The sequence below is a fragment of the Netta rufina genome, assembly GCF_964035555.1.
Source record: "Netta rufina genome assembly, chromosome: 20".
Classification (NCBI taxonomy): Eukaryota; Metazoa; Chordata; class Aves; order Anseriformes; family Anatidae; genus Netta; species Netta rufina.
This window is the reverse complement of record NC_140144.1, coordinates 2669709-2697613: the sequence shown is the minus strand read 5'-3', so window position 1 is coordinate 2697613 and position 27905 is coordinate 2669709. Positions and strand designations below refer to the sequence as shown.

Below are 27905 nucleotides of genomic sequence, written 5' to 3'. Positions count from 1 at the left end.
GCTCCCCCAGGCAGCTCCATAGGGTGGAGGAGCTGTGCAGCACCCAGCTTTCAGTGCTGCTGCACTGTGTGTTTTGGGGCATTTGGCTTACCACAGGCAAACCCCAGGAGCTGCGCACGCTGCGTCGAGGTGGTCTGCAAAAAGCACTCAGCAAAGCTGCAGCCTTTGCTCCCAGTCTGAGTCAGCTGCATTGATGCAGAAGAGAAAATTCAGAGGAAAGCCACATTTCAGTGAAATAGAGGAAAAGTACTTTGAGTGATTTTATTCAGGACAGTTTGGATTTATTCCTGACAATAGCTCTGGAAGCAGGAGTTTGTGATGGACGTCTTTGAATACCAACAGTTAGAAAGAGGCAAATCAACCAACCAGTGCAAACATCCACAGGATTATGTATACGATAATTCACAGCAAACTGTAGAAGGGGATCTGGGCACAAAACCAAAACCTGAAAAAGCAATGCCATAAATACCTGCTCCGTTTGCCTGCTCAAAACAAGGACCTGTGCTCTTCCTGAGGAGCTTCCAGGCCACATGCTCTCCACCAGGTCTCAGTGGCACAGAACCTCTTTTTGGCCTTGAAGCACTAGGAACGGGCCCAGGATCTCGCCGCCCTTGGCCCAGACAGCCCAAATTGTCTTTTCCAGTGTGTGTTGCTTAGTATCTGTCAGTTGCTATTTTGGGCTTTCTAGATAATGAGCACGGTGAAGTGTACCCAGGAGCAAAAAGCAGAAGAGCTCTCAGGACAAGTTGCCTGCACCAGACCCCAACCACTCCAGCAGTGCTTTCTGCCCTGGCTGGCACAGCCAAGCAGTCTTCAAGGCGAGCCCAGACAGACTCGCAGGGCAGAAACCTCACTGGAGGTGCCAAAGGTGAGCTCAGGTATGAGCTCAGCCGAGCAACAGCTCAGGAACCAGTCCAAGAACACAAAGCAACCTCAGGAGCATGCGGTCACGTAGGAGATGGAGAAGGCAGAGCTCTGACTGCCCAGGCATTTAGGGCTGAGGGGCCACAAATTCTCCATTCTCAAGGCATCCCCAATGCTGGCAGCATTGCCTCTGTTCTGCAGAGCCACCTGGCTTGCACAACACCAGCCAGGATCAAGAAGAGCGAAGGGGTGAAGACTGAGCCTGGAGAAGGAGCGAGATACAGCTCCCTGTGCTACCGAGACAGCAAACCCAAATGGGTCATGGTTCCTTCCCTTTGGCTTGTTCCCCACAACATCTGTTCTCATCTCACAACTCCTTAATGACCAGTATCCTGAATGAGCACGTGAGGAACAAACAAAGCATCTCCAAATTACTGGGAGGATGCTTGGGCTTTGTTGACCGTGCCTTGTTCACAGCACAGCAGGAATGAGTGAGGCATCTGAAGAAGAGCGTTCGTGCTGCAGAGGAGCTCAAGCTGCCGTCCCACTGCCTCGACCAGGGCAGCCTCTGAGCAGGTGGCAGGAGGCCACCTGGACCACAGTCTGCCGTAACACTCCTCTGTAAGCCCAGAATTTCGTAAATCCTGAGCACAGGGTTCAGTCTCCGCAGTGAGTCACTACAGCAGGTTGACTTTGGCCACGACCTGCTTGCAGCCCATCCTGGAGTACTGCTTGTCGCCTGTAGTGTAGTAACTGAGCTGGCTGGCTAAATTCTCAACGTGGTCCTGGTCGGGATACAGCCCTTCCCTCCTCATCTCCTCTAGGAAGCAGTTGATGACGTGGCTCTTCTCCAGGAGAATGAAGGGGATGACGTCTGCAGACTTCCAGAGAGGGTGGGTATGGATCAGCACAGGCTGGACAACTCTCAGCAGCTCTTCAGCTCCCCTCTGCTGACGCAGAAGCTCAGCAGATGCATTCTGGATAACAAACTGGGTTATTTCGCCACCTCCTATGTTGCTTATTAAGATGTAGATGGCATTCAGGAACTCGTTGGTTTGATTGGGTTCAAAGAATCGGCTGAGAGTATCCAGCAGGACTGGGGACATGAGCTCAACCTCATCCAGAATAAACAATGGTATTTTCTCTTCTATTTCTGCTCTTGTAACCATGTCAGAAATTTTCTTAGACAAATCTATTTCGCAAGTAAGAGGAGCCACACCGTTTGGGCAGTGATGCATAACAAAGTACTGAAGCACGAAGTCATTGTCCATGACTGAACGAAAATGTTTGGCCAGCAGCCAGCCAACGTGACTCTTCCCAACCCCTGTTGGGCCATTTAAAGAAATTACTAGAGGCTTGTTGTGTATGTGGGTAGCCAGATAGTCTTTCAGCAGTTCCATAATACTTTCCACAGCAACCTTCTGCCCAAATACTTCCCGGTGCATTGTTTTCTCTAAACCATCGAGGTCGTATTTTTGGAGATTGTCATCCAGGTTCTCTATAGCATTGAGAATCTGGAAGAAGATAATGACAATGAGCAAGAGGAGGCAGCGTTTCGCATTGCTCTTCTCCTCTGTTGGAAGGTATCTTTTTGTTTTATCTGGATATAGGACTATCCGTGATTTCCTTCGTTTCTTTTTCCGCCTGGATTTGTTCATTGAACGCTGCTCCACAGATGTGTCAAAGGTGAAGTACTGTGACGTTTCAAAGCCACTCTGATTAAAGAAGGACATGGAGGAGCCGTACAGGCTGGATCGGGTCAGGGAAAACTGCCTCTGGAGCAGCCGCGTGTGGACATGCTCTGACGATTTTTCTCGGGGGAGTTCTAAATGCAGACGGCTTTTCTTTTGCACCCGGTATCGCCGTCGAAGGCGGACAATTGCCCGCAAGGGAGAAGAAATAAAAGAGATTTTCTTTGAAGAGTCAGGGTTTTCAGCATCAGGCCCTTCTTCCTCATCACTTTCATAGTACATTGCCTCTCCTCTTGCATCAGTCTCAGCACAGGGCATCTCTCCCTCCCCGTCACTGTCTGTGCAGGGCATCACTCCTTCCACACTGCCCTCAGCACAAGGGGCCTCTTCTTCTGCATTGCTTTCAGCACTGGGCATCTCTACTTTTGAATTGTTCTCAGTGCTGGACATCTCTCCTTTTGCATCACTGTTGGCACAGGACCTCTCTCCTTTCACATCGCTCTCAGCGCGGGACGTCTCTTCTTTTGCATCACTCTCAGCACTGGACATCTCTCCTTTTGCAGTGCTCTCGGCACTGGACATCTCTACTTTCACATTGCTCTCAGCACTGGACATCTCTCCTTTTGTATCACTCTCAGCACTTGGCATCTCTCCTCCCACATCCCCCATGTCAGCCGGCATTTCTCCATCCACCTTCTCACAGGACAGCTCTCCATCCATCTCACTTGGTTCTTACAGCACATTCACATCATCTTTTTTGCTAAAAGAAAAAAAAAAAAAAAAAAAAAGACAATATAAAATCAATCTATGTAAGATCAGAAAGTGGCTAATAGCAGCCAAACGAGGAAGCTATCGCACTGTCTTACAAGCAGAGCAATTATGTGTAGCCATCAGCCACAGGAGGGTGGCAGAGGGAGACTTTCAGACCTCAGCTAACTTTCTGGAAGACCTCCCAGACACACAAGGCTACAGGTGAACTTCAGTGTAAATAAATGCAAATCAATGCCTCTCCCAGAAGATAACCCTGGCCTCACACACAGAAGGAAAGCTCGGAGCTGGCTGGGTCAGAATCCATGACGTGTGCTGCCAGGAGTGCATCAGCTCAGTCCTCGACATAGACCAAAAAAAAACCAAAAGCTACAGTAAGCACGACTAGGAAAGGAACAGAGAATTAATCATTATGCCACCAAAATGTCATTATGCCAACATACAACCCCCCGGTGTGCCCAGATGTCGACTCCTGGAGGGCAGACAGGTGCTGGTGCATGGAGCCTGGGCCCAACTGATGAAGCAGCAGGACCACAGGCAGGCAGACCCTGCCCTGAACCAGAGCTGTCCCCTCTGATTTCCCTAACATCTGCCAGGCAGGAGCAGCACACAAAAACCACACCTCCACCCCAGTGTATGCACACACGCACGTACACACACCCCCATAAGGAAACATTTCCCTGTCCACCACGGAGATCTTTCAGGGTGTGGAAGTGTGCATGGGACAACTCGCTGCCAAAAAGCCCAGGCACGGGTTGTGGCACGGCGACTGCCCTGGGGGTGATCATTCTCAGCTGTGCTGAGGCTTTGCAGGCTGCCACGGGGAGCTGAGTGGGGTTGTCCCACAGCCCCATCACCCCCCGTCCCCCATCCTTCGCTGCCCCACTTCCCACATGAAACCCCAGGGGAGCACAGGGCCGTGAGCATCCCCCCAAAATTACAGCTGCATGGGGAATGCACAGACAAACCTCAGTCGGTGAGCAGGGAGAAAGAGGATGCGCTCCGGCAGCGGGACACGACGAGGGGAGCACAGAACTGCCGGGGAAACCCCGGGGAGGAAGCGGGACTTCGGGTCTGGACACGGCCACCTCCACGTGCAGCAGCGCCAGTGCCAGCTCGCTCCATGCCCTGCACGAAGATGCTGCCGGCAGAGCTGTGTCACGGTGGGAGGGCATTTCCCCGCCGCCTCCAGACCGCACCAGCACTGACGCAAGGGGACAGTTGGCTGCGGTGACATCGCCAAGCCCACGAGCAGGAAGCGGGGACGGGCAAGGCGAGCAGAGCTGCTTCCATCGGCCACCTGGAAAATCAGCCCCAGCCCCTGGCAAAAGCCTCGCGCCTGGGGGGAAGAGGTGGCCGCCGTAGGGCTTGGTGCTCGCTCGCCGCAGCGCAGCAGGAAGGTGCCAACCTGCAACATGTCATGCTCGGGCGAGGGTTTTTACATCAGGGAAGCTGTGCCCGAACCCGGCACTCGGCTCCTTGTGGGAACTGGGCCAGGGCAGGCAGCTCGCCATGCGCTAATGGCTGTGCGAGCTGCTGCCGTGCAGCAATTAGCCCTGAGCGCTAATTGGTGACCCTGCGCAGGATTTGGCTGTGCCCTGCAATAAAACCAGCCAGGCAAGATTCCTGCGAGGAAGTGCAGTGGCGGTGGGGCCAGCAGGGCTGGGGGCCACTGCTGGGGTTCCCGAGCTGTCCCCACACCACCCCGGGGCCACACGCTTGCTTCTCCCCAACTCATTTGGTCTTTGCCCACGCGCTGCCCACAAGGCTCCTTGGCGTGGCCATCCCAAAAGCTGCTGGGAGCAGCCCTGCACCATGGAGCTTTGCCTGGGGGCAGACCCCCCTCCATGCTACCACACACACACAAAGTTTTCTCATCCCTGTAGGTACAGAGGGATGTGGCAATGCGAGGGTTCAGGGAACAGAGCGATAATGTGAGGAGCAGTGCCACATCCCAAACACACCCCAATGGGTGCTGCAGGGTCGCAACGTGCTGCCCCACTGCTGCCTGCAGCCCTGGCCAAAGTGCTGTGTGGCTCCACCACTGCCACCAGCGTGCCCGCGACTGGAGCCCAGGGGTCCCCAGGCCCTTTCCCAACAGCAGCCGACAGCCCGAGCAGCCATCCGTCCCCCAGCATGGGATGGCAAGGCCTCCGTGCTGAGCTGGAGGAGGCTGGGTGGAGGCACCAAGCCCCATCTCCAGCAACGACTACGTCCAGTCATGCATAAAATAATCCTGCTAACACCGTGAGTCAGGGCCTAATACCTGCTGTTATTGAGGACTTGAGTTTTGTAAGAGTGGCCCCTGCTTGCTCAACAGGGACGGGGAAGGCAGCCGTGGCAGCATGTGGAGACGTGCCTTCAGTACCCTACTAGGATGTCTGGTGAAAATAATAAGCAAAAGCATCAGCAATGGGATCTGCGGCATCCCCAGTGCTCGTGCAAACACCGCTAGTCACTTCCCCACAACTGCTCCAGTCCTACAGAAGGGATTGAGTTTGGAAACATTCTGGAGGAAGCTCCGAATCTCCTCCACCAGCTTTCTCTCAGTCCTTGCAGCCATCTCTCGCCCTGCTCCAGCTCAGCCTGACCCAGCCTGTGGGGCCACGTCCCTGCAGCTCTGAGCACCCAGGGAGCAGCACCCCGAGCCCGGCAGTTTGGGCAGCAGAAGGGGAGAAGTGGGGCCGGTGAAGCTGCTGGGAAATAGGGAACAGCTGGAAAACCCCAAAGGATGATTGCCCACCCCCATCGTGCTGAAATCAACCACCTCCATCTGCTACCAAACATTTCCGGGGGAAATGTGAGCAAAAGGGCCCCATGCAGAGAGTCAAGGACAAAAGGGCCAGGAGCGGAAACCCTGGCTCTTTGGGAAGTCTGAGATGCCCAAAACTCTGTGCTGCCCAAACTACTATGCCGCCCAACTCACTGTGCCACCCAAATCACCATGCCACCCAAATCACCATGCCACCCAAATCGCCGTGCCACCCAACTCGCTGCACCGTGGGGCCAGCCTGGGAGCGTACCCCAAAACCTCTTTGTGTCTCAGGGCACGCACGTGCTCGCTGTCTCCCAAAACACTGCACGAAGGTGGCAGCAATGCAAAACCCACCTGTGACGCCCCAAAAGCCAGCTGTCCACCCTACCCCAGGCTTTTACCAACCGGAGCTCGGTGCGTGCGAGGCTGCAGGGCATGCAGGGGCCGGGGCCGGATGGAGCGCAGGGACCCGCAGCCTCTCCTCAGGGCCGGTCGCCGACGCTCCCCTTCGGTCACCCCAGCCCAGGCAGAGGCCTCGGACGGGCCGGCCGCCCGCGCTGCCCCTTGCATCCGTATAAAAACCCAGGCGCAGGGAGGAAATGGCGCGGAGGAGTGGCCCCGGCGGCACTTCCTTCTGCTCTGCCGGCCGCTCCGTTTTCGCCCTTCTCTTGCTCAGCGCCCGGTGCAGCCGCTTCGTGCGAAGGAGTGCGAAGGCTGCCGAGCGTGGATGGGGTTCCAAGGTGAGCTCATCAGCCTCGAGAGCCCTGAGTTTGGGCAAAACATCCCCACCCTGTGGGGTGTGATTAACCCCAGCCCAGCACCGGAGAGGTTACAGCAGTTGCGGTGTGCTCAGGGGTTATCGGTGCAGCTTGGGGCAAAGCCAGAGGGTGAAACCAGGAAGGAGTGAGTCCATAAAAAAATAGTGAGTCTGCCAAAAACAGTGAGCTGGGAGGCATTGGTTTGTGTCTTCTGGGTCTTGCAGTACAGGAGCTTTGCCCCCCCATCACTGTTGATGCCTTTATCCCCTTTATAGCACCCATGCCCACTGCAGAGGGGACTTGATTGAGCTCAGCCCCATGCAAAAACTCCCCCCAAATGGCTTATTCCACTGACAGCATTAAGGGAGAGACAAAAAGCAGTGGGGTTTTGCAGCCCTGGTTGTGCAGAGGCTGCTGCACCTGCAGCTCGTCCCCCTCAGGCATCTGCCCTGCCAGCCCCACACTCTCACCTGTGCTTGCATGGCCCCGCTGGGCTTTTCCCAAAAGCCAGCACCAACTGCCCAGCAATGCCTGCCCAGCCCCAAAGCCATCCCTGGGCACTCTTTCAAGCTCTTTTTTTTTTTTTTTTCTGGATGAATCCCCAGGGGAAAGTGGACAGAAGGAGTTGAAACCTGGTCCCGCAAGAGCAGCTGCCCAGGACCAAAAATAGGTGGGGAAAAAATAATCATAAAACTTTTACAAGCCTGCATGGGGCTGCTGAACGCACCTCTGCTGCAGCCAGGGGGATTTGCCTAACAAATCCTTGTCAATGTCGGGATTTCAGCATCATGAAGGCACAGGGGCTCGGTGCCTGGGGTGGCAGCCACAGCAACGTCCCCTCCGGAGGAGCTGGGGTGGGCATTTCAGGAGTTGCCACGCTCACAGATGGAAAAAGAGGCATTTTCTGGTTAATTCAGAGGTTTGCAATGGGGGAGCTTCTCCCCAGCAGAGCTCAGCATGGCTGAACACGATCAAAAAAAAAAAAAAAAAAGGCAATATTTCCCACTTCATTAAAAGTAGCAATTAGGAGGGCAGGAGGCTTCCAGCCACCGCCTGAAGGCTGTTAGGGAACACCAGCAGCCCAAGAAAAAATGGGCTGCAATAATTCAGGAGAGGAGTGAAGCATCCCCAGCGCGTGGCTCAGGGGAGCAGGAAGCCCCCAAAACACTGCAGGAGAGTGAGAGGAGGGCAAAAGCACCGAGGGATGCTCGCCTGTTGGTGTTGTGGGGTGCATACATCCCACCGAAGCTGGGGGGGACAATACATTGGGGGACCCATGTGCAGGCAGTGCAATGAGGGGCACGCAGTGGGGGAACAAGTAGGGGTGTCGGGCAGTGCAGGGGGAGGCAGAGAATTTGGGAACACTTGTGGGGAGCAGTGGGGGGGGGGGGGCATGCACTTGCTTTGGGGCAGCGCAGTGTGGGGGCTGTAGGCATGGGGGTCATGCAGGTTGGCAGAGCGGGGCTGGGTGTTGGGGGCAGCCCCCTCCCCTCCCAAGCCCCTCACTCACCTCAGGGCACCTGCGAGCCCCCTGCCCTCGCTCCCTGTCCACCCCAGCCTGGGCCCCCCTGGGAAGGAAGCGGCCGCTCGCGGGGCCCGCACGGGGAACCGAGAGCAACGGCGGCGGGCGCTGCTGCGGCCCTTCCTGCAGGGCCAGGAATGCAAATCCTGCCCAAACACAGCCTCTCCCACAGCTTGGCCCCAGCCAGGGCCCCCCGAGGATTAAAGGGGTGAAAAAGCCCAGGGGAAATGACAGGGTGCCCATCACCCATGGGTAAGCACACCAGTGGGTCCCCCACCCCTCCTGTTGGTACCCAGCACACCGCTTTGGGGCACCCGCACGTTCCCGTTTCTGCCTTTGCTTTCACACCAACTTTGCTGTTTTCCTCCACGTTGTGGCATCTGTAAGCCGGGCGCATGCAAATCCTGCCCCAGCGTGAGGGAAATGAATCCCCAGGTGCAGCTAGGGCTGAGGGTGCTGCCAGGGGCTGAGGAGCGCCCAGGATGCAGCTCCCATGCTCCTGGGAAATATTCGGGCCATGGGAGGCGGCCGGTGCTGCGACCCCAAAAAAAAAAAAAAAAAAAAAAAAAAAGGATTTTGTAATCCTTCCCACTGTGGGTACAGCAGGGTGGGAGCATCTCAAAACCCAGCGTTTTGGCCAAAAGCACAAATTGCAGCAAGCTCAGTGCAAAACCACGCAGCAGAAACGCTGATTAGAGGCTGCCCGGGCAGGATGTGGCCCTGGGGCCACTGAGCTGGCCCCAGCTCCGTGCTGTTCCCTGTTTCACTGTTAGCAAAAATTTCCAACTTTCGTAAGCAGCCCTGGTTTAACGTGTCCTGAGTAACCCAAACAGTTTACGTGTGGGCTGCGGAATGTCCCTTGTAGGGAAGAGGCATCCTGCTTGGTTTATGGTGGGCTTTCTAAACAGTTTATAAATAGAGCAAGGTAAATGATTGCCACCACGCTTCTCGCAGCAGAGCAAAGATTTCCACCCAGTTTCTTTTTAAAGAAACTCAGAGCAGACCAGTCCAGATTAAAACTCTTAAACGCCAGTTTGAAGCCCCTGTCTCTCCTTGAGCGGAGCTATATCCCTACCTCGCTAAAACAATGAGAAAAGGAAAAAACCAAGCAAAGCGGCCGTGGCAGCTTCAGCCCCTCACGTGCCAGGCTCGGTGGTGTCACAGGAATGCTGCAGCCAGGCCAGGAAGGTCCCAGCCATGCAGGGACAGCAAGCGGGGGAGGCACCGGGAGCTTTTTGCATGAGTAAAAATGTGGAAGTCCAGGGGTGAAAAAAAATAGGAAAAAAAATTGGAAAGTACGGGGAGCGGTGAGTGGCCCCAGCAATCCCTCCCACGTTACCCAAGCACCATCACATTGCTCGCATCCCCCCGATAACATAAATAATGTCTTGTTTCGCAAGCGGTGATAAATAAAGTGATCTTAGCACTTCCCTGTGTAAACGAGCATTCGCCAAAATAGTTTATGTTCTGCAGCAAGGACATTTATAAAGCGCCACAGAGGGACTGAAGCCATTTCTAAGCACCTAAGGAGGAAAGAAGGATCAATACGAGTTTTCAGGCTTTACATTTTTCTTTCTTTCCTCTGCCAGCAGAAGCGATTTGCAACGGGCACGTACCTGGTGCTCCCAGCATGGCCTGAGCCGGGGTCTGGTCGGGATGCGGCGTCTCCTCCGCTGGCCGGAGCGCTCCCATTGCACAGCGCAGGGATGAGCCAATCGCCCTGATTTGTTTTTCTTTTTTTTTGTCTAGCTTCCTCAGCTCAGGCTGAAAAATTCCCTCCCTGGCTTGTTTCAATTAACTTGAAGCCCTTGACGTTCCATCGCAGCTGAAGCGCTCATTAAACCGGAGTTTTTCCTACTGCAGCACTTTGAACCTACCGCAGCAAAACTCGCCCCGTGGCTCTGAGTCAGGGACGTGGCGGGGACGGGCGCAGCTCCTGCCCCAGCAAACTCATCGGGGTCGGGTTGGGGCAGGCTGCTCGTCCCGTGCTGAGCTCCGCCGCAGCTCTGTGCAGGCTGGGAAGGGCCCCGTGTGCCCCGTGTCACACGCACGCCAATCGAGAAACATTTTTTTTTGTGGCTATCAGCAAAACACAACCAGCCCCGGCAGTGCTTGCAGCTGCTTTTGAGCCCCAGCTGCCAGCTCTTGCTCCATCGCTGGTGGTGGCCGGGGACAGCCCTGCTGCAAAGCTGGTGGCTTCTTTGATCTCTTGTGACTGAAGTATGTCTGCCCTCCCCGTCCCAGCCGCGGAGCATCCAGATGTTTGGCGTTCAGAACCATTGTGAATGCACCCGATGCAGCCACTGCCTGGCTGCTGCTGCTTCTATTTGCTCAGATGCCTCTCTTTCCCAAAAGCAATCCATCAAACAAACCAAATAGAATCAGAAGAAAGATGAGAAGGTGTGAAACACGGCCTCTGCTCCTACAGCCCATATAGAAAATAGGTACCTGCCATGGGATGCCCACGCCATGCTCCCTCTCACCTTGCCAGGGCACGTGGGTTGGGATGCAGCCCAGGTGCCTGGGGGCTGCTTTCAGTTATTCAGGGGGCAGACAGCTGAGCCAGAGGTGACAAAAGGCTCTAGGAGCCAAGTGGTGTTCAAGAGAATGTGGAAAAGTCCCTAGGAGGCATTTTCTGCAGGGAAGAAAGTGTCCCCTGCATCCAAAACCAGGAACCTGCTCCAGGAGCCCAGCGTGGGAAGCAGAGACCAAAGCCTGGGGCTCAACAAAGTTTTGTCTCATGTCCTTGTCCTGTGGGTCCTGGGTGCAGCTCCCAGGGACATCCCACACCATGTCCTGGCCATCCCACTCCCCTGGCGGCCCCGAACAAGGACAAGTCCAGCAGGGTGTCCTACCAGGGCCTGCTGGGCTCCACGCTTGCTCCTGGCATGTTCAGGCACTGATTTCCCTCCCTGCCTGCCTGCTGCCATTTGGGACTTAGCCACCATCTTCTTGGCTTTACCTGGAGTAATGGCCCGTGCATTTGCTGTTAAAAACAAATTTTCCTGCCCTGCTCGGGGCTCCTGCTCCTTGCAGCACCACATATGCACCCAAAGCCAAGCTACCTACAGCCCACAGTCACAGTGGCCCAAAGTGTCCTCCACATGTCCCCCTTTGGGCCACCAACCCTCAGCTCCATGCACCCAGCACCTACTCCACTACCTGCACCGCCCCAGGTCCCAGACATCACCCTCCCCTTCATCGGGTTGCAACACAGCCCTGCAGAAGGCACCCACCCTCCTGCCACCCATCCTGCCTGCCAGCTGTCCCCGCTGTCCCCAGGCCACAGACAGGCACAACCCCCAAAGGTGCTCTGGAGCTGAGGGCTTCTCAGCTTCTCCACCCCAGGTAACACATCTGAGAGTAAAAGCAGGATTTGTGGGCAGCACTTGTTCAGCTTCAGGAACCAAAACAGCCTCAAGTGCCCCAGGTGCAGCAGCACCACCACCAGCTGAGCCAAACCCTGCTCGGTTTTCCAACGTACCTGAGCACAGCTACTGGGGTGGCAGGGGGCAAAGCCCTGCCCATCAGCAACGGCTGTCACCCAGAGCGAGAGACCCAGGACATCCTGCTGTCCTCTGAGTGGCAAGAAGCGTTGGACCAGGGATAGCCCAAGTCCAAGTCATCAAGGAACATCCTCATCTGCTGGCCGGGACACAGAGGATCACCACAGGACAGCCTCTGACCAGGGCATGGGGTGGTCCCAGGGCTTTCCCGGCTGGGATTTGCCCACTTGGGGAAGAGCAGGGGGCTTGGAGGACAGCCCCCAGGGCATCTCAAGGCTTTGCTTCAAACTGCCAAAACTTGCACCCCCAAAACAGCTCTAGCTGCCTGAGAGGAGAACATGGGGCTTTTGTTCCCCTCTGTAAGAGGGAGAGAAACCCCTGGTGCAGCCTGATCACAGGGGTTTTGAGGGTTTTATTTAGTTATCGACAGCCCCTAGAGCACAGGGAACGTTTGAAGCTCAGTAATAAAACATGTTAACCAGCTCCTAGTGCCACAAGACCATGAGCCTGGAGCAAAGTGCCACAAGACATGCTCTCACCCACAGAGGAAGAGCTGCAAATGTGCACAAGAGGGAGATAAGCTGAGAGCCCACAGCAGCACTAAGGGTGCCCACACTGGGGGACTTACAGGCCTTTAATGTAAGTAAGAAAGAAAAGGCTGGATGTTCAATACAGGTTGTTTTATCTGCTCTAAGTGTCTCTCATGTACCTGGACCCACAGCAGAGCAGCCAGGGTTACAGCCTGCCTGCCCTGTACTCCATGTGTGGCCGCTGGTAGCAGTTTCAGCTGCCTCAATACAGCCTGGGCTAAAATATTCAGCAGGGGATGGAAAGACTTCTTGGGGTGTGGAAACTCATTCTTTGCCTCACAGAAAGCACATTTTTTAGGAAGATCCAGATTTCCCCAGCATATTCCTCCCAATAAGCAAGACCCACCTGGAAAGCAGGACTGGAAACCTGAATGCTATTCAGTGGAGACCGAATGCAATCCCAAAACACATCCATTGCTCGCATCCATTGCTTCATCTTGTATCCAGGCTGGGCTCACAGTGTCTAAGCGTAGCTCAGGGATTATCCCACCCAACTGCCTCACTATCTCAGCAAGGCCAGTAACCCTGAAGCACGCCAACAATGCACACTTGGTTGTAACAGCGGTGGTTTTCAAAGGGAGATGTGCGTTCATGCCATGGTGGAGATACGCTGCCAGTGCCTGGGTAGTCCCCTTATATCCTCTAGGACTAAAGCGCTTGCCTTGAAGAACTGCTGCATGTCATCATCTAAAGCATTTTTCATTCCACAATAAAATTATTCCACCCATCTTAAAAGTCCTGAACAAGGGTAAGGGGACCTTGGAGTCTCCTCGGAGCCAAAGGAGACAGGATGAACACCACACTTGCTTTTATGTAGGGTCTCACTCACCACAACCAGCCTCAAGAAGCTGCTGGAGCCACACAAAGAGACCCAGACACAGCTGCAGCCAACAGCCCCCTCCCAAAACCTCCCGGGGCTGCAGCTGGAGACCCAAGGAAAGGACGATGGTGCCCAGCAGGCTGGGGAGTTTCCTGCCGGCCCTTTCAGCGTGGGAAAGCTGATGCAAAGAGCACTCCGCCAAGAGGAAAGAAAAGAGTTGGTACCATCTGAAAAAGAGAATTGCTGTTTTTTATTAACCACTGAAGTAGACTCATTTATGAGAGGAAAGTAATGCGAGCAGCGGCTCCAGTCCAGAAGTTCTGTGGGGTGCACAGCCCAGGCCTCTGCTGAGCTGTCTCCACATGGAGGACACCCTTCTGGGAAAGGGGCACAGCAACACCCCCTCCAGCAAAAAAAGTTACCCAGCAGGATACAAGAAGCTGGGTGGCACTGAGGAGCTGAGCACAGGCCTGGAGAAGTGACACACAGGAAAGGAGGAACAGTTGTAGTCTAGTTGCAGTTCTTGGGCAGGCGATAGACACCTCCAGAGTAGATGAGTTGCTGGTCCCGCACCTTTTTCTGGAGGAACCCCTGCAGCTCTTGTGTGTCAATTTCTGTGACCACTGGGCCTGTCATCACGAACATCTTCAGCATACTGTGAATCCTCTCCAAGGACAGGCTCTCGAGGTTGGTCAGCATTGCCTGGATGTATGTCCAGAACAGCTACAAGGGGGCAGGCAAACAACAGTCAATCACAATCACATCGGTACCGTGAAGAAAAGGGGTGCTTTAGCATCCCATATCCCAAAAACACAGCAGGGCTGTGGCTGGCAGTGAGTTCTGCTCTCAGCCGTGAAGGCCTGGCCTTTAAACAGGAAACATCCAAGAAGAGCATCAGGTGTCAGGACCACAGCTAGAAGGCAGGATCTGGCCTGCAGCACATGCATGACCCTTAGTGGATAAACACAGGTAGGACACCTTCATGCTGCGCGGCGGCACAACACTCATGCAACATGAGACACAGGTACCAGAAGAGCTGGAAGTGTCCAGGGGCCCCCACAGACAACAGAGCCAATAGTGCTGGGTAAACCTTTTCAACAGTCTGAGAGCAAAAAAATACTGCTTGGGTGAATCCAAGTAACGTCTATTTTCAAATATGAAATCAAATCTCAGGCTACTACTTTTTTTTTTTTTTTAAACTGAACCAAGACATATACAAACATCCAAATGGTTGCCTGGCTCAGATATTTTTCTGGAGTGAAGGCTGCCTTACAATACCTGCATTGTCATTGTTAATTATGTTAGTTATTATCACTTCAAAAACCCCTCAAGCTGGACTTGGTCACTGTAGTGGAAAATGCAAACCCAAAGTGCAAGTCAAATCCCTCATTTGCATCAGATCCCCCAAAGCCAAAAGCACTGCATGCCTGCACAGGCACCCACGACACACGGACAGGTACCTGCAGCTCTTCCTCCTTCTGGTCAGCCTGCGATGCCATGGCAGAGTCCCCCTCCTCATCACTGTCGATCAGAACAACCTTCTCCACCTGGTCCTTCTGCTCCTCCTCGATCACAGTAAAGGTGCCTGGGGGCTCTTCGCGCAGCACGCCCTGCTGCAGCCACAGCGTCATCTTACGCTTCAGCGATGTCACGGGCACCTTGAGCACTTCGCTCAGCTCCGTCAGCGTCCACGTACCTGCAGAGACCACGGATATCAGAGCAGAGCACAGACACCTGCCCACCCTGCAGCACGCCAGGATTTAATCAGAGATGGGGAAGGCTGGTGAGCCACGGCCAGGAGCAAGCAGCTGTGTGCAGTGACTGTCTGAAAGCAAACTGGATGGTGAGCTGTGGCTCTTCTGGGTGCTGTCTCCAAGCAGAGCTGGAGACCCAACTCCAGCTACAGCAGATACTACAGTAGATACAGTAGATACAAGCCCAAAGCAGGTGTAGCTCCTCCTGTGAGATCTCTCAGACCCTACAGCCACCAGAGGAACGTGGCCTTCCCACCCACCCATGGGTGATACGCAGAGCGCCTGCCGTGTCACTCACTCTTGGTCTGGAAGTGCAGGATGATGGCAGCATGCACAGGAGACACTGACAGGGAGAGGGTGCGATCGGCCAGCTCCACGTCCAAGTTCACCAGGCCCAGGTGGTACTTCCAGTTCAGGGTCCTCATGGCCTGGAAAAGGGAGATGCAGCAGATCTTCCAGCCCCTCTACTGCCATGGCAAGCTGATCTCTATTCACCTCCACGAAATACAAAAGCTGCTCCCCTCCCCAGGAGTCTCCATCCCACCATCCATCCATTCCCCACACCCTCAAAGGAAACATCCTTGGCATAAGTTGTTGTCCCACCCTTGCCCAAGACCAAAGCCCCTCTCCTGCCTGAAAACCTCTGGTAGGGTAAGCACAAGTTGAGGAAATGCTGAAATTTCAACTGTGCCACTCAGGACAAACTCCTACCAGAACATAAATACTCATCTGGGGCAGGATTTCCTTAGAAGACAGGCCAATGTGAAATCTGATACCAATGTGAAAAGAGCACTGCTTGTTTTGAAGGCTGAGGATGCTCTCAAGTACCAGAGTCCAAAAAATAATAAAAAGAAATAAAAGGCCACTATTGTACCACTCCTAACTATCTTTGCAGACACAAACATCAGTTGGCATCCACACATGGCACACAGCTGCAGCAGAAGAGAGAAAAGACAGAGTCTAGAGCTAGGAGCCTCCCAGCTTCATGGCATACACCACCTGGTATGCAACAAGTTCAAGAAAGGATATGGAAAACCAAGCCTCAAGTAGAGTCAGAGCACAATGGGATAGGCAAATGGAAACATCACCGTGAGACAACAAATTGTGTTCGAGTTAGCTGCAAAGAACCATCTGTGCATGCACACAGACTATACTGGTATGACAAGCAGCTTTGAATGATCTGTGATCCAGAGGCGTGCTCTGCACTCCACCAGGTAAGAAGCAAGGTAATAAAGGTAAGAACACAGCTCTGGAAGTGACCTACGTCTCTCCATAACTTCCAGACTTCCAATCCCTAGTGTGTGCAGAGCAAGATATACCTCAGCCTTCTCCATCTGCCTAACCACCAAGACCAAGTGCTGAGCTACAAAGTGACCAAAACCACTTGCACCTAAACTGCCTGTCACAGAGCTGAGGGAATCCTCCCAAAATGAATGAAACAAGGCAGGAAAGAATACAAAGAGAAGACACAATGTTCACCTAACTCTGGTCTGACACTGGATCTCCTACAACAGGCTGGAAAGGAGACCATGTGAAAAGAACATCTTTTCAAGAGGAGAAACAGAAAAGTGGCAGGGTACTGAAGATGAGAAGTCCAGCATGGACAGGATGTCCCTCTTGTTACTATAGCACTTACGCCAGCAAGCTTAGACCAGACTCAGATGCCTAAGACCTTCCACCTCACCATCCATTTAACTAACACTGGTTTGTTTTAGAAAACTCTCTTGCCTGACTGCAATTACAGTCAGGTACCCCATAAAGGCTAATAATCAGGCACCCTATAAAGAGAGAAACCACTCTTTTGGAAATAGCTAAGCTAGTGCAGCTTCTAATCCAGTTTCAAAACTGAAGGACTCTGGGATTCCACTGTAACAGTGCAAGTGTTGTGGCAGCTTAGCAGCAACACTTTAATGGATGTTAACGGGAACTTTGGAAAAGCTGTGCAAAACCATGCTATAAAGTGGAGTTAACAGCATAAACCTCTTTTAAGGAGGGTTAAGGATGGCTCACCTTTAATTTCTCATACTTCTTAGAGTAGGCTTCCATGGCTTCCTTGACCTGCTCTGGAAGCTCCAGCTTCTCCTCCTTCAGCGGTGGCCAGAACTCACTTGACAGGATAACAGCAACAAGGCTGAACGGTGGCCTCTCCTCCTCTGGGAGCTTCTCTTCCTCATCACGAATGTTGGCATTAATGCGTCTCGAGTCAGCCATATCCTGGAAAAGGCAAAGGAAGCTAAGGCAGCTCCTTCTCTTCCAAGTCAGTGCTAAACCTTAGGAAAGGAGAAGCTTAAACAGGGCAACTGGCATGGTCTCCAGGAGATGATGGGGACACTGGAAAAGTCATCATCATTTGTACCTACTAGCCACTACACCGGGCTATTAGACACTCAGAAACATTTGTGGGGAGGCTGGGGAAGGGCTGACAACTCAACACTGCCCTACAGTGGAGCCCCTCCAGGCTTGTCTTCTTCCCACAGTGCCCCCAGTGAATGAAACTCCATAGCCCCAACCCTGGAGCTGGAATAGTCCAGCTCCTCAGTAGCCAGAACGCTGTACTGCAGGAAGGGCAGGAGAGACAATAGCACCGGAGCAACCACCCCCGAGTCAATAATCCTACCCACAGGACTTGAAGAACAGACATTATGGAATGCAGTTCTGTCTGTTACAAGTCAGACTCTTCACCGGGATTCCCATAATCCCATCTCTCTAAAAGACCCTTTTTGGGTCACTAAATCCCTCATCTTCACCAATGAGCTCAAACACCCAGGACTTGAATTAACAACAAGAACAAAATTACTTTCAACATGACTTCACAATAGTGCATCTGAGCTTCACCGAACCGCAGCTTGAGCAGCTCCACGTTGCGGATTTCCCTGGCAAGAGAAACAAAGGATCAGACACAGGTTCCTCTGACAGACTAGCCTGGCCCAGCCCCTATCCCTTGTGACACAGCCAAAAAAAAAAAGGAGTCCCTGACATAATGGTGCTCTTCTTAGGAAGCCTTGTAAGGCTTTTTGTCTGCAGAGGATGCCTCCCAGCATCTCCGTAAGGACAAGTCACTTCCTCTGTAGGCCAGCAGCTTTTTGAAGACCCTCCAACCCCTTTCGTTTGGACAAGCACAGCACCAGGCCAGCCTTCCTGACAGCACAGGAGACTGCTCATCATAGACGTGGCCCACACTGGCTGCACGTCATGGAAAGGAAAACCACTGCAGCTGATGATTCAATCGACAAAGCTGGGTTGCAGCTGCGGTTTCCTGATGCTTCATCCCCTTTTTGTACCTTTAAACTACCTGCTGACCCAGAGCAGCCCCTGCAGGTTTTCAGAGCTACCAGAACATACAGGATGGAGCTACAAGGGTGCCTGTGCTTCCAGTTCCCTACATTAGTGCAAGCCAAGGCCAACACTGAGCAGGAAGCAGCCAGTGAACAGGTGAGCACATGAAATTCTAGATGCAAACCCAAAGCTGCAGAGAAGATAGCCAAAGATAATCCCAGCTCCAGGAATGCCATTTTGTAGCACCAGGTCTGAAGCACAGCTTTGTCAGGTGATATTACCTGGAAAGCCCTGGGGCTGGGCATTGGGACCTCACCTCTCAGCACTGTAGTTGAACTGATGGAGCAGCCGGTCAGCCAGAAGCGTGCGGTATTCGTTGATAAACAGGTCCTTGCTGCCATAGATGCTGACCAGCAGGCTGATGATGTCTGAGGACCGACGTTTGGAACTTGATTTCCCTAGGGAAATTCAGCAGACAACAGTGAGAGATTAACAAAGACCTGCCCCAGCACAGATCAGCTCTGGAGGACTAATGAGTGACTCAGGACTACAGACAGCCACGAGAAGAGCGTGAGCTGCCTCGACTTCTGTCCTCAGCATCTAACCTGGATCTGCATCAACCGGGTCAGGAACCCAGTCCCCTGGTTCTGAGATGTCATCATCACTCTCCTGGCCATTCTCCAGCGTCACAGGGTCAGCTTTTGAGAGCTCATTTGCAAGATCACCAGAGCCCTCAGCATCCCCTGTGAGACCAGCCACAATCTGCCGCACTGTGTCTTCCCGAGTCCTGCCAAAAGGGAAGAAAAACAGAGCAAATGAAGGGGAGGGAAGAGAAAAGGAATGCACAAGACTGCCCTGCAAGCCTCTTACCTGAGGTATTTCCTGATGGGCTCACAGGCAACCTCCAGGATAACCATGGAGGGGTCAAGTTCCCGCAAGGCTTTGATGGCTGAGATATACAAAGTGATGATGTCGGATGTGTTGACACCTACAAGAGATGGGCAGGGGGGCAGTTCAGAGTCCCAGAGCAGAGACTAACAGCCTGGATGCAAGACAGGCTGCTCCAAGCCCTCCATTAGATCTATGGCGCTGAAGGTGAAGGACTTGCTGCCCTTCTGCCCTGTCCACAGGGATAGATCAGATCCATGTAACTGAGAAACCAGTCCCAACTGCAAACACAGGTTCAGAGACTATTATAAACCAGCTTAGACCAGAATGTGTGTTAACAGAGAAGCCTTTAACCGCTTGGATAAAAGCTGAAGTTCTAGCTAGGCTTCTCACTGTACCACAAAAATCAGGCAAGAAGGGGCTGGGAAGTAATCAGCTACTAGTGCCCAACACGGGGAGCACACAATGTACAGAGCCTGGCTGCCTCTCGCTCAACAAACACAAAATGAAATGACAGCTCCCAGCAGATCCCCACTCATGACCAGGCTTCTTACAGTGTTGTGACATATGCAGAGATGTAAAACCCACCAGGATGCAGAAGTCGCATTTCCAGAGCACTTTTCAGGGAGCTGAGCAGCTGCTGCCTCTGATTAGTCCTTTCCAGGCAGAACTTGAGGTCCTCCACAGCAGGCTTTGACTCTGGGAAATCTATAGACCAAGCAGTGATTAGAAACTGTGCCACGCTCCACGAGGAGGCAAGAGGAGATGGCATGGCACATCAGGAGGTGAAGACAGATCTATCATGAATCCAAGCACAGGAGTGAACGAACACTGAACAGGTCACACCTACCTCGAATAATGCTGAAGAGCTCTTCAATGCGCATGCTGGCGTAGATGCGGTAGAAGAACCTTTGGACGTGGCACCGCCAGCGTTTCAAGGTGCTGCTAGCTTCTGGACTGGAGCGAGCCAAGGGACCATCTTGCAGAAAAACTCTGCTGAGCCAGCCAATCACTTTCTCAATCCACTGCAACGGAAGAAGGAGAGCAGAGAGCTGGTGAGCACCACAGCTGGATGCACAACCATGTCCCACACCTCTCCATTACCAGGCAGCTGCCACAGCAAGCAGAAATGAGCAGCCTGCCAAGCACAGCATCACCTCTAGCTGCTCTCCAAACACACCCTGGCTGAGGAAAGCCTAGCTGGAAGAACAGCTGAACCCCATAACCTACAGGATGTAGACTCTGCACATTTCTGTGAGGAGATTAGGGGTGACTGAGGACCATGAACAGGTGCTGGGCTCCTAAAAAAAGGACAAGGTATATTCAAAAACTTGCAGACTATTCAATTCTTGCAAAATCCTGTTCTTTTCTATTCCACACTTGAAGAACTATTCTCTTTATGAGAATTTGAGTAAATTGCCCACCTCACCATCTTTGGCACAGAATTTCTAAGCTTCCTGAAATCAATAAAGAACAAGCAAGCCACCTCAAAGACTCACAGATATACCAGCCAAACTCAGGCACTTGAGACAAGACCACAAATACCAGCCTTGTCACTTAATAATTAAATCCTACACCTGATCAAAGAGCATCAGGAGGTTAACTTCGTATATTGGAGATTTAGTTTTCTACAGAGAAATGTGCATTTGTCATTATTTCAAATGTACTCAGCTACAATATCCAAATATTCAAAACAAATTGTTTTATTTTCTTTTTAGGGTAACAAGCATAACACTACCTGAGATAGTATTTGAGTATTAATCAGTATTAGATATTATTTTTTAATAACCAGATTTGGACAGCCTGAAACAAAAATGCAAAGTCCAGATCTGTTTTGCTGACGTTAATTTTTAGTCATCTGTTTGACTGAGGGAACACTGAAGACGTGAGGAATGCACGAGTTCTGCTAATAATTACAAGGCAGTACAAACCTGAGAAGTACAGAATATCTGGGCAGCAATTCTGGGCAAAACTGTGGAAAAGCTGATAAAGCATTCTGCTAAAGAATAAAAGGAAAGGACTGTAACTGATGCAGAGTAATTAAATTTTAAGGATTACCACTATTATGAAACCAACCCATTTTTTATCCTGGGCGTTTGTCTTCTCTGAATGTTCCTGTTATAGCTGGATTATCAACTGACATTCTTGACTGCCTGTGACATGTCTGGGAAGGAGGTTTGCTCTTAGCATTTGTACATTTAGCAAGCTCTTTCTCAGTTTTCTCCTATTTAGCCTTTAGCTTGCCAGGTTTGTGCCTTTTTTTTTTTTTTTTAATGTCTCTTCCTAATTCTCACATCTTCTAATATCCTGCAGCCAAACACGCTGGCCTTTTCTGAAGATGCGGGAGCGCAGGGACCTTCTGCAATGTGTGACAAGTGGAATGCAGCTGCATTTTCCCTGGTGTCCTTAAACAGTCTCCAGGTTACCTGAAAGCATTTTACACTAGGGCCAAAAAAGAAAGCGTTGCGCAGCAACTACAGGGAAGTAAATTCCAAATCACTGCCGCAGTTTGCAGACAACAAAAAAGGCCAGCATGACAAACAGCGAGGAAACTGGGACAACCACGCAGAGCAGTCTGGTTCGCATGGCAACCTGACCTCACACATTGTTCTTCAACGCAGGCAAATGCAAGGGCATGAACCAAGGAACAAAGAGTGCAGAGCAAGCCTGCAGAACAGAGACCGTATCCCAGAAGAGCCATAACTCTGAGAAGAATTTTAAGGTCATACAGAGCAAATAACACAAACTCAGTTTAAGGTAGCAGCAAAAGAACTAGATAGATGCAAGGAAGGAGTTTAATTCTGTATGCAGCCCACTGGAGAAATCAATACCAGAACACTATCTCCCATCCTTGCTTCCTGATTTAAAGGGATGCTGAAAAATTAGAAAGTGGAGAGAAAACAGCCGCACAAATTGAAGTTATGGGCCCACCTGTACACAGGGAGGGCCTTCTACAGGTTAGGTGGCACTTCACGTTCACATAGTTTGTAGAACAGAACCACAGAAACTCCCTCGTTAATAGGGGCATCACCAGGTGAAATGCAATGGTCTGGTATGCATAGGTCAGAGCATCTCTTCTAGCATTAAATCAATATGGAAAGTTTTAACCACTCCTCTTTTGCCCAGGAAGTCACAGCCCAGGAACAGGCATTTTCAGGTGAAATCAGGAATTTGGCCTGAGCAGCTCTGCCAGTAACAGGAGCAGCTCCACATCTCCAGAGCAAGGGCCCTGACTGCCCCTCCCACCTTCCTCACCTCCTGGAACTCATTCAGGAAAGAGTGCTCATATTCGCCCCTGCATCTCTGCTCCATCCTCTCCTCGATCATCCTGTGCAAGATGGTTGTGACAGCATCGGCGCTCACTCTCTCCAGCAAATTCAGCCGGCGGCTGCAGACACAGAGAGAGACCCAATTCAGAGTGACCAAAAGCAAAAGTACAAGCAAATAAAGAAAATCTAACTAACTGAAGGCACCTATCTCCCTGTGTGGTCCATGGATGCAGGAACACTTTTAAATTTAAACACTCTGAGAGCCTGCACAGATGCACTACATATATGATAGATGAAACTATCTCATTCAGAAGCATTATTTTCTAGCTATCAGAAGCTTTTTCATTTAGAAAAGTTTGCTTATTTGGAACAGAAGGCCTTAGAAAAAGACAGTGATATTCCCACAGCCAGTAAAAAGAACTTCAGTCTAAAGATCTGCTCTAGTTCAGCCACCAGCTAGCCAGCAGCCACAGAAACTGTGTGAAGTTTCCTAGGCAGTACTATGTCACTGCCTGCATAACCCCATGCACAACTCCTCCAGTTTTCAGATACAAGAGCTGCTGCTGCCACCCTCCCTGGACTATCTGCTTGTTCTGTGAGACAGCATCACCCCATAACATACGTACAGAATGTCATTGAGCTGCTGAAACTGCTCCATGGCTTTGGGACACCAGCACTGCTCCCTCTTACTGCCGCAGCCTGCGCACACCTGGCTCTCTCCTCCGCCCTCCTCTGTATCACTCTCTTGCTCGTTCTCACTCATGCTGCTCTCACACTCGTTCATTCCTTCTTCTCCTTTCTTCCACTGCCGCATGTATATCCGGAAAGTGCGGCTATAGAACTGCTGGATCATTTCTTGGAAGGACTTTGTGGTGGAGAAAAAAAGGATAGCTTTGAACATGGTGTAGACCTTCTCCTGCAGCATCTGAGCGCCTGTCCCCAGCAGCAAGCCCGCCTTGGTCCATCTCTCCAGGAGCTCCAGGCTGTTTAGGTAGGGGTCCAGGCGGCACTTGAGAAGACAAAACGCGTCCAGAAGGAGCGAGGAGCACTGAGGCTCCTCTGCTGTGTTTTCATACTGGCCAATGCAGTTCCAGAACTCAGGGGCTATATTCGCCTGGAGGTCTGTCTGCAACACCTCGATGAACCACTCTTCCACGATCGAGTGCAGGTCGTAACAGCGCAGCACCTCCAGGGCAGCCCGCAGGTCAGCATCCTTCAGCGGCCCCACAGGATCAGACCTTGGTGCTGCCTGGAAAGCAGAGGGGACAGCACGTCAAGCACACGCACGCTTCTGTAGGTAGATCTGTGGCAGAAGAGCCCGCTCGGCCCAAGGAGTGGGGACCAAACGCACGCCGGCCCTGCTGAACAGCACCCGGCGGGTGCTGGGATCTCAGAGCACTGCTGGAAGCCCAGCACCCGCCTCAGAGGCCCAGTTCCCAAACGCGGTCCCCTTGGTGGCCGCTGCAGCAGGCACAGGCTGGTGCTGTGCACCCCAAAACACCAGGCCCTGCGACAAAACCCCAAAGCTGCCTTCTGCAGGGCGCAACCCAGCAGAGAGCCGCAGCACCGGGGGAGGAAGCAGCGATCGTTTTGGCCACTGTTCCACCACCACGGAGGGCGTTTGGGCCACGGCACCTCGTCAGGGCGAGAGGGCGAACACGAAACCAGCCCCGAGAGCGGAGGGACCGGGACCGGACCCGGGACCCCCTCAGGCACCACAACTCCCCCGGCCCCAAACCGAGGGCGGCTGCGGCTCCCCCGCCCCCCCCGCGGCTCCCCGAGCCCCCGGCCCTCCCCCGGCCGCTCCCCGCTCACCAGCCCCAGGGCCGCGGGGGGCACCAGGGCGGTGCTGAGCCGGTGCCAGGCCGCCGAGAGCCCCGCGGCCGCCGGCGGCTCCATGCGGGCCGCGCCTCAGGAAGAGGCGGAGCGCGGCGGGGCCGTTGGCGGGGCCGGGCCGGGAGCCGCCATGGGCGAGGCGGGCGCGGCGCTGCAGGGCTGCAACGCGGCGCTGCTGGAGGGTGAGCGGGGCCGGGCGGGTGAACGGGGCCGGGCTGTGCCGTGCCAAGACGGGGGCTGACGGGCCGGGCCGGGCCGGGCCGGGCAGGGCTGGCGGAGCTGCGGGCCCGGCGGGACGAGCTGAGCGAGCGGATCCGGGAGGAGGAGGCGGAGCGCGGGCGGCTGCAGGCGCGGCTCGGGGCGCTGAGCCAGCGGCTGGCCCGCACCAACGAGAGCCTGGCCGGGCACCTGGCAGCACGCAGCGAGCTGGACAGGAGCATCGCCGAGACAGAGGCGGCCTACGGCAAGGTAGCGGGCCTGGCACACGGCCTGAGGGGGGAAAGGGGGGTTGGGGTGGTCTGGGGGCTCTGCTGGGCAGCCCCCGGTTGAGCAGGGGTGGGGGGAGCCGCAGCACGATGTGGAAATAGAGGAAAATGGGCCCTGGGCCACCAAACCCTGCAAAAAGTCCCCTCGCCAAGCCTGTTCGGGAGAGGGGAAAGGAAAAGGAGGAAACCAGACACGGCCAGAAGACCACAGGAATCCACGCAGGTAACAACAAACCCATGCCAGAATTGTCGGCCCTGCGCTCTTTTTGCTTCACTTTCATGTAATTTCATCTTCCGTCTTTCCGTGAGGCAGCATCTGCCATATCGTTAACTGAAAGGGCAGGAATGTCAGAGCAGCCAGGGGGCAGGAGGCAGCCCGGCAGCACAAGGGCTGAGCATCGCTGTCATTTCTGTTGCGGGATGGCTCAGTCCCTTCACCCTGCCTGGATTTGGAGCCTCTGCTGGGCAGGGACTGCTTCATTCCGCTGACAGGATAACAGCTGAGTTAGCTTTCAAAATCAGCTTTTGAAAAGAGTAAAAGGCTCTTTCCAGGTAGTTGCCTAAATTTTCCCTTCTCCCATTTCTTTTCTGAAGGCAACAACTGCTATAAGCGTTGAATCCTCTTATCTCCTCAGGCCAGTACCTTCTGGCCAGCCTTCCTGGCAGCAGCTGTTTTCAGATGAAACTGAAGCTGATTTCTCTGCCTGCTTCAAGACCTGCTGGTTTAGGGTGAAGGGGACAACTCACATAAAAAATGTAACAGCTTAGCAATTTTGTTGTAAAGCTACAGAAACAACAGCACAGGTTCTAAAAGAAACCTTCCCTGAGATACAAGTCACAACCCCCTATCCTACAAACAAATTCATGTTTATTGAAATTAGAAGACAAAGTCACAGTAGGTAAAGAGCCAAGGTGGTTAGGAGAGGAAATGCAGACATCCTGCAAATAGAAACAAGTAACAAAGTTCCTTTCCTGTGGATTTCCATCTCTTGTCTGTAATCATACTCCTTGCCTTTCCCCAGCCCATGAGTTGCAGGACTCCGTCCCCATCCACCGCATTCTTCCATGGACACAGACGACAAGATCCCACCAACTTCTACTGGCGTCTCAGCCTGCGGGGCACTTGCCTTCATCTCTTCTCTGACCACTTAATGATTTCCACAAGTTTATAGGAGTGTAAAAATGATCTTTGAGACTATAACCCTGCTACAACATTTTGTTACAGTTGTCCACCGTGTTAAAACTTTACAACGGAGACATGGACAGGCAACAAGATCTTCTAAGCCTAGCATAGCCTTGTATCCTAACGCACCACAAGTTGGAGTGCTAAATTATATAAAACAAGCTAAAAGCAGAAGAAAATGAATAAAAGCAGAAAGATTTAGTCTGACTTAAGGTCATTGTGGAGTTGAGTAACATCTTGAAGCAAGAAACCTAAAGTGTGCAGTTTTAGTAGTAGAAGACAGTTGAAACTGTGTCTGAGTACAATTCTAATACTGATCTAAAAAGCCCAAGTATCAAGATCTCTTAAAAACTAAAGTTTAGTCCACAGCCTGCTGCAGTAGGAAGTTCTCTGCCCCGTGCTCGAAGACTGATAAACTGCTTAAGTTATTTCTTATTCAGAAAATGGGCATAAACCAGAGAAATTCCTCCACAGATATTCCTGCAGTGAGACAGAATACCTAATTCTCAGTGGTGTAATATCCTAAGGGATGGAGAGTCCCTCTTGCTCCAAGGTAGATCAGGTGAATTCAGAAAGAACTGTTTAGTTGATGTAAAAAAATAAGCTGTTTTTATTTCCTTCTTTCCCAGATTCTGGAGAGTTCTCAGACATTGCTAGATGTCCTGAAGGGAGAAATTGGGAATGCTAGTAAAGCCAGTGAGCCAAAAAGCACTTCAAAACAAAAAGAAAAACAAACGAGTGGACAAAAGCATTCCTAAACTTGTTCTTCAGCCTGGCAAGGCCTGTTGGTCTGGGACAGCTGCTGTTCTGGTACAAGGATGCTACATTTAATAAAAGTCTTTGTTTGCAGGAGTACGTTTTCCTTTCAAATGCACTTTGGTATTAGTTAGAGAACTGCTAAATGTATTCCCCTCAAGCTAGGGATCAGGGTAGGTATGCTACAAAAATACCCTTTCTTTCGGGCACAGTGATACTGAAGCGACACCTGAGCTAATGCTCCTGCCCTGAGCCAGCCTTCAGCTTGCTTTGCCAAGAACAAGCTTAGCATTCGTCTGGTACAGACAGGGATTAGCACACAAAGCCAGGAAGTGCAAAGGCAGCACTCAGCGAGGTGTGAATCACAGCCACAAGGCAGAGCAGGCAAACTAGGAGAAGAGAGGTCAGCAGTACACCAGAGCACCGTGGGCCCCTCTTGAGATGCATGCTGTGCTCTCAGGCCTCCACTGAGCCTGTCTTAACTAGAGAAGGTGCAGGCACTGCTCATTGAGATCAGCACGCAAAGTACCAGAGCAGCATTTCAGTCAGCTGAAGTCAGTGAAGCAACCTGGAGGATATTGTTCACTTTGTTGATCCACAGCAGAATGAAGCCAGGACTAGTTCAGACAGCTTGTCGCTAGCTTAAACTGCAAGCAGCTTTTGCTTCACCACTTGCAGTTTTGTTAGGCTGCAGCTCTAGAGACAGGACTGCTATAAGGCCATGGCCTGAGCTTTCTACATTACGAGATGCTCACTGGGACCTTTTCTACTAGAAAAAAATGTGCAGAATGTTTTCCTCCCTGCTCACCTTTGGCCCTGTGTGCAGCTGCTGGCTGTGGGCACTGCTCAGTGTTCACGTATCTGATAGCTTAGTCTTCCCTTAAATCACCAAAAGTCCCAGCATCTTGCTTTTTAAGTGTTTCATTACTGGGAAAAGACTTCAGCACATGGGATTCACTGCTCTTTCCACTGTATTTCTGCCATTTCTAGATAGTTTTAAAAGGACGAGTCTTAGAAGTGCAATGAGGAGAAAAGTGCTTCTTTGCTCCTCCAGCCAACATTTAACAAACTGGTATCTCATTCTTATGGATTATCTTTCCTGAAATACACAGGCACCCAGGGCAGATGAAGAGGAGAACAGGCAGAAGTAGGTATGGCCTATCACTTATCCTCAACTGTATTTT

General features: G+C 52.4%; 3 protein-coding genes across 4 annotated transcripts; 1 reads left to right on the top strand and 2 right to left on the bottom strand.

Annotated features, from left to right (window-relative positions):
• Positions 1-1388: 1388 nt before the first annotated feature.
• TOR4A (torsin family 4 member A) lies at positions 1389-10086 on the bottom strand. Of its 2 annotated transcripts, none has more exons than XM_084298916.1 (2): positions 9975-10086; positions 1389-3315 (listed from the first exon to the last, which is right to left on the bottom strand). In XM_084298916.1, the coding sequence occupies exon 2, from the start codon at positions 3273-3275 to the stop codon at positions 1542-1544; it is 1734 nt and encodes a 577-aa protein (XP_084155042.1). In that variant the 5' UTR covers positions 3276-3315; positions 9975-10086; the 3' UTR covers positions 1389-1541. The 2 variants fall into 2 exon arrangements, with proteins under 2 accessions (XP_084155042.1, XP_084155041.1); XM_084298915.1 differs by lacking the exon at positions 9975-10086 and adding an exon at positions 6484-6622.
• Positions 10087-13525: 3439 nt separating this feature from the next.
• Positions 13526-24406, bottom strand: ANAPC2 (anaphase promoting complex subunit 2). The gene is made up of 13 exons (XM_084299237.1): positions 24277-24406; positions 23088-23710; positions 22448-22580; positions 20043-20217; positions 19781-19900; positions 19175-19292; positions 18910-19091; positions 18621-18762; positions 17826-17901; positions 17039-17242; positions 15327-15456; positions 14735-14970; positions 13526-13997 (listed from the first exon to the last, which is right to left on the bottom strand). Exons 1-13 carry the CDS (start codon positions 24358-24360, stop codon positions 13785-13787), a joined length of 2436 nt encoding a protein of 811 aa, XP_084155363.1. The 5' UTR covers positions 24361-24406; the 3' UTR covers positions 13526-13784.
• On the top strand, positions 24359-27330 carry LOC311217062 (uncharacterized protein; the record flags this gene model as incomplete). Its single annotated transcript, XM_084298799.1, has 3 exons — positions 24359-24483; positions 24528-24765; positions 26595-27330. 3 exons carry the CDS (start codon positions 24359-24361, stop codon positions 26721-26723), a joined length of 492 nt encoding a protein of 163 aa, XP_084154925.1. The 3' UTR covers positions 26724-27330.
• Positions 27331-27905: the final 575 nt, after the last annotated feature.

Excerpts from the sequence above, each read along its gene's own strand:
- TOR4A (XM_084298916.1), bottom strand. The coding sequence starts at position 3,275 with ATGGATGGAGAGCTGTCCTGTGAGAAGGTGGATGGAGAAATGCCGGCT.
- ANAPC2 (XM_084299237.1), bottom strand. The coding sequence starts at position 24,360 with ATGGAGCCGCCGGCGGCCGCGGGGCTCTCGGCGGCCTGGCACCGGCTC. Across the intron at positions 19,293-19,780 it reads AATGCGACTTCTGCATCCTG|GTGTCAACACATCCGACATC; the intron begins GTGGGTTTTACA and ends CATCTCTTGTAG. Across the intron at positions 19,092-19,174 it reads CCCATCAGGAAATACCTCAG|GACTCGGGAAGACACAGTGC; the intron begins GTAAGAGGCTTG and ends CCCTTTTGGCAG.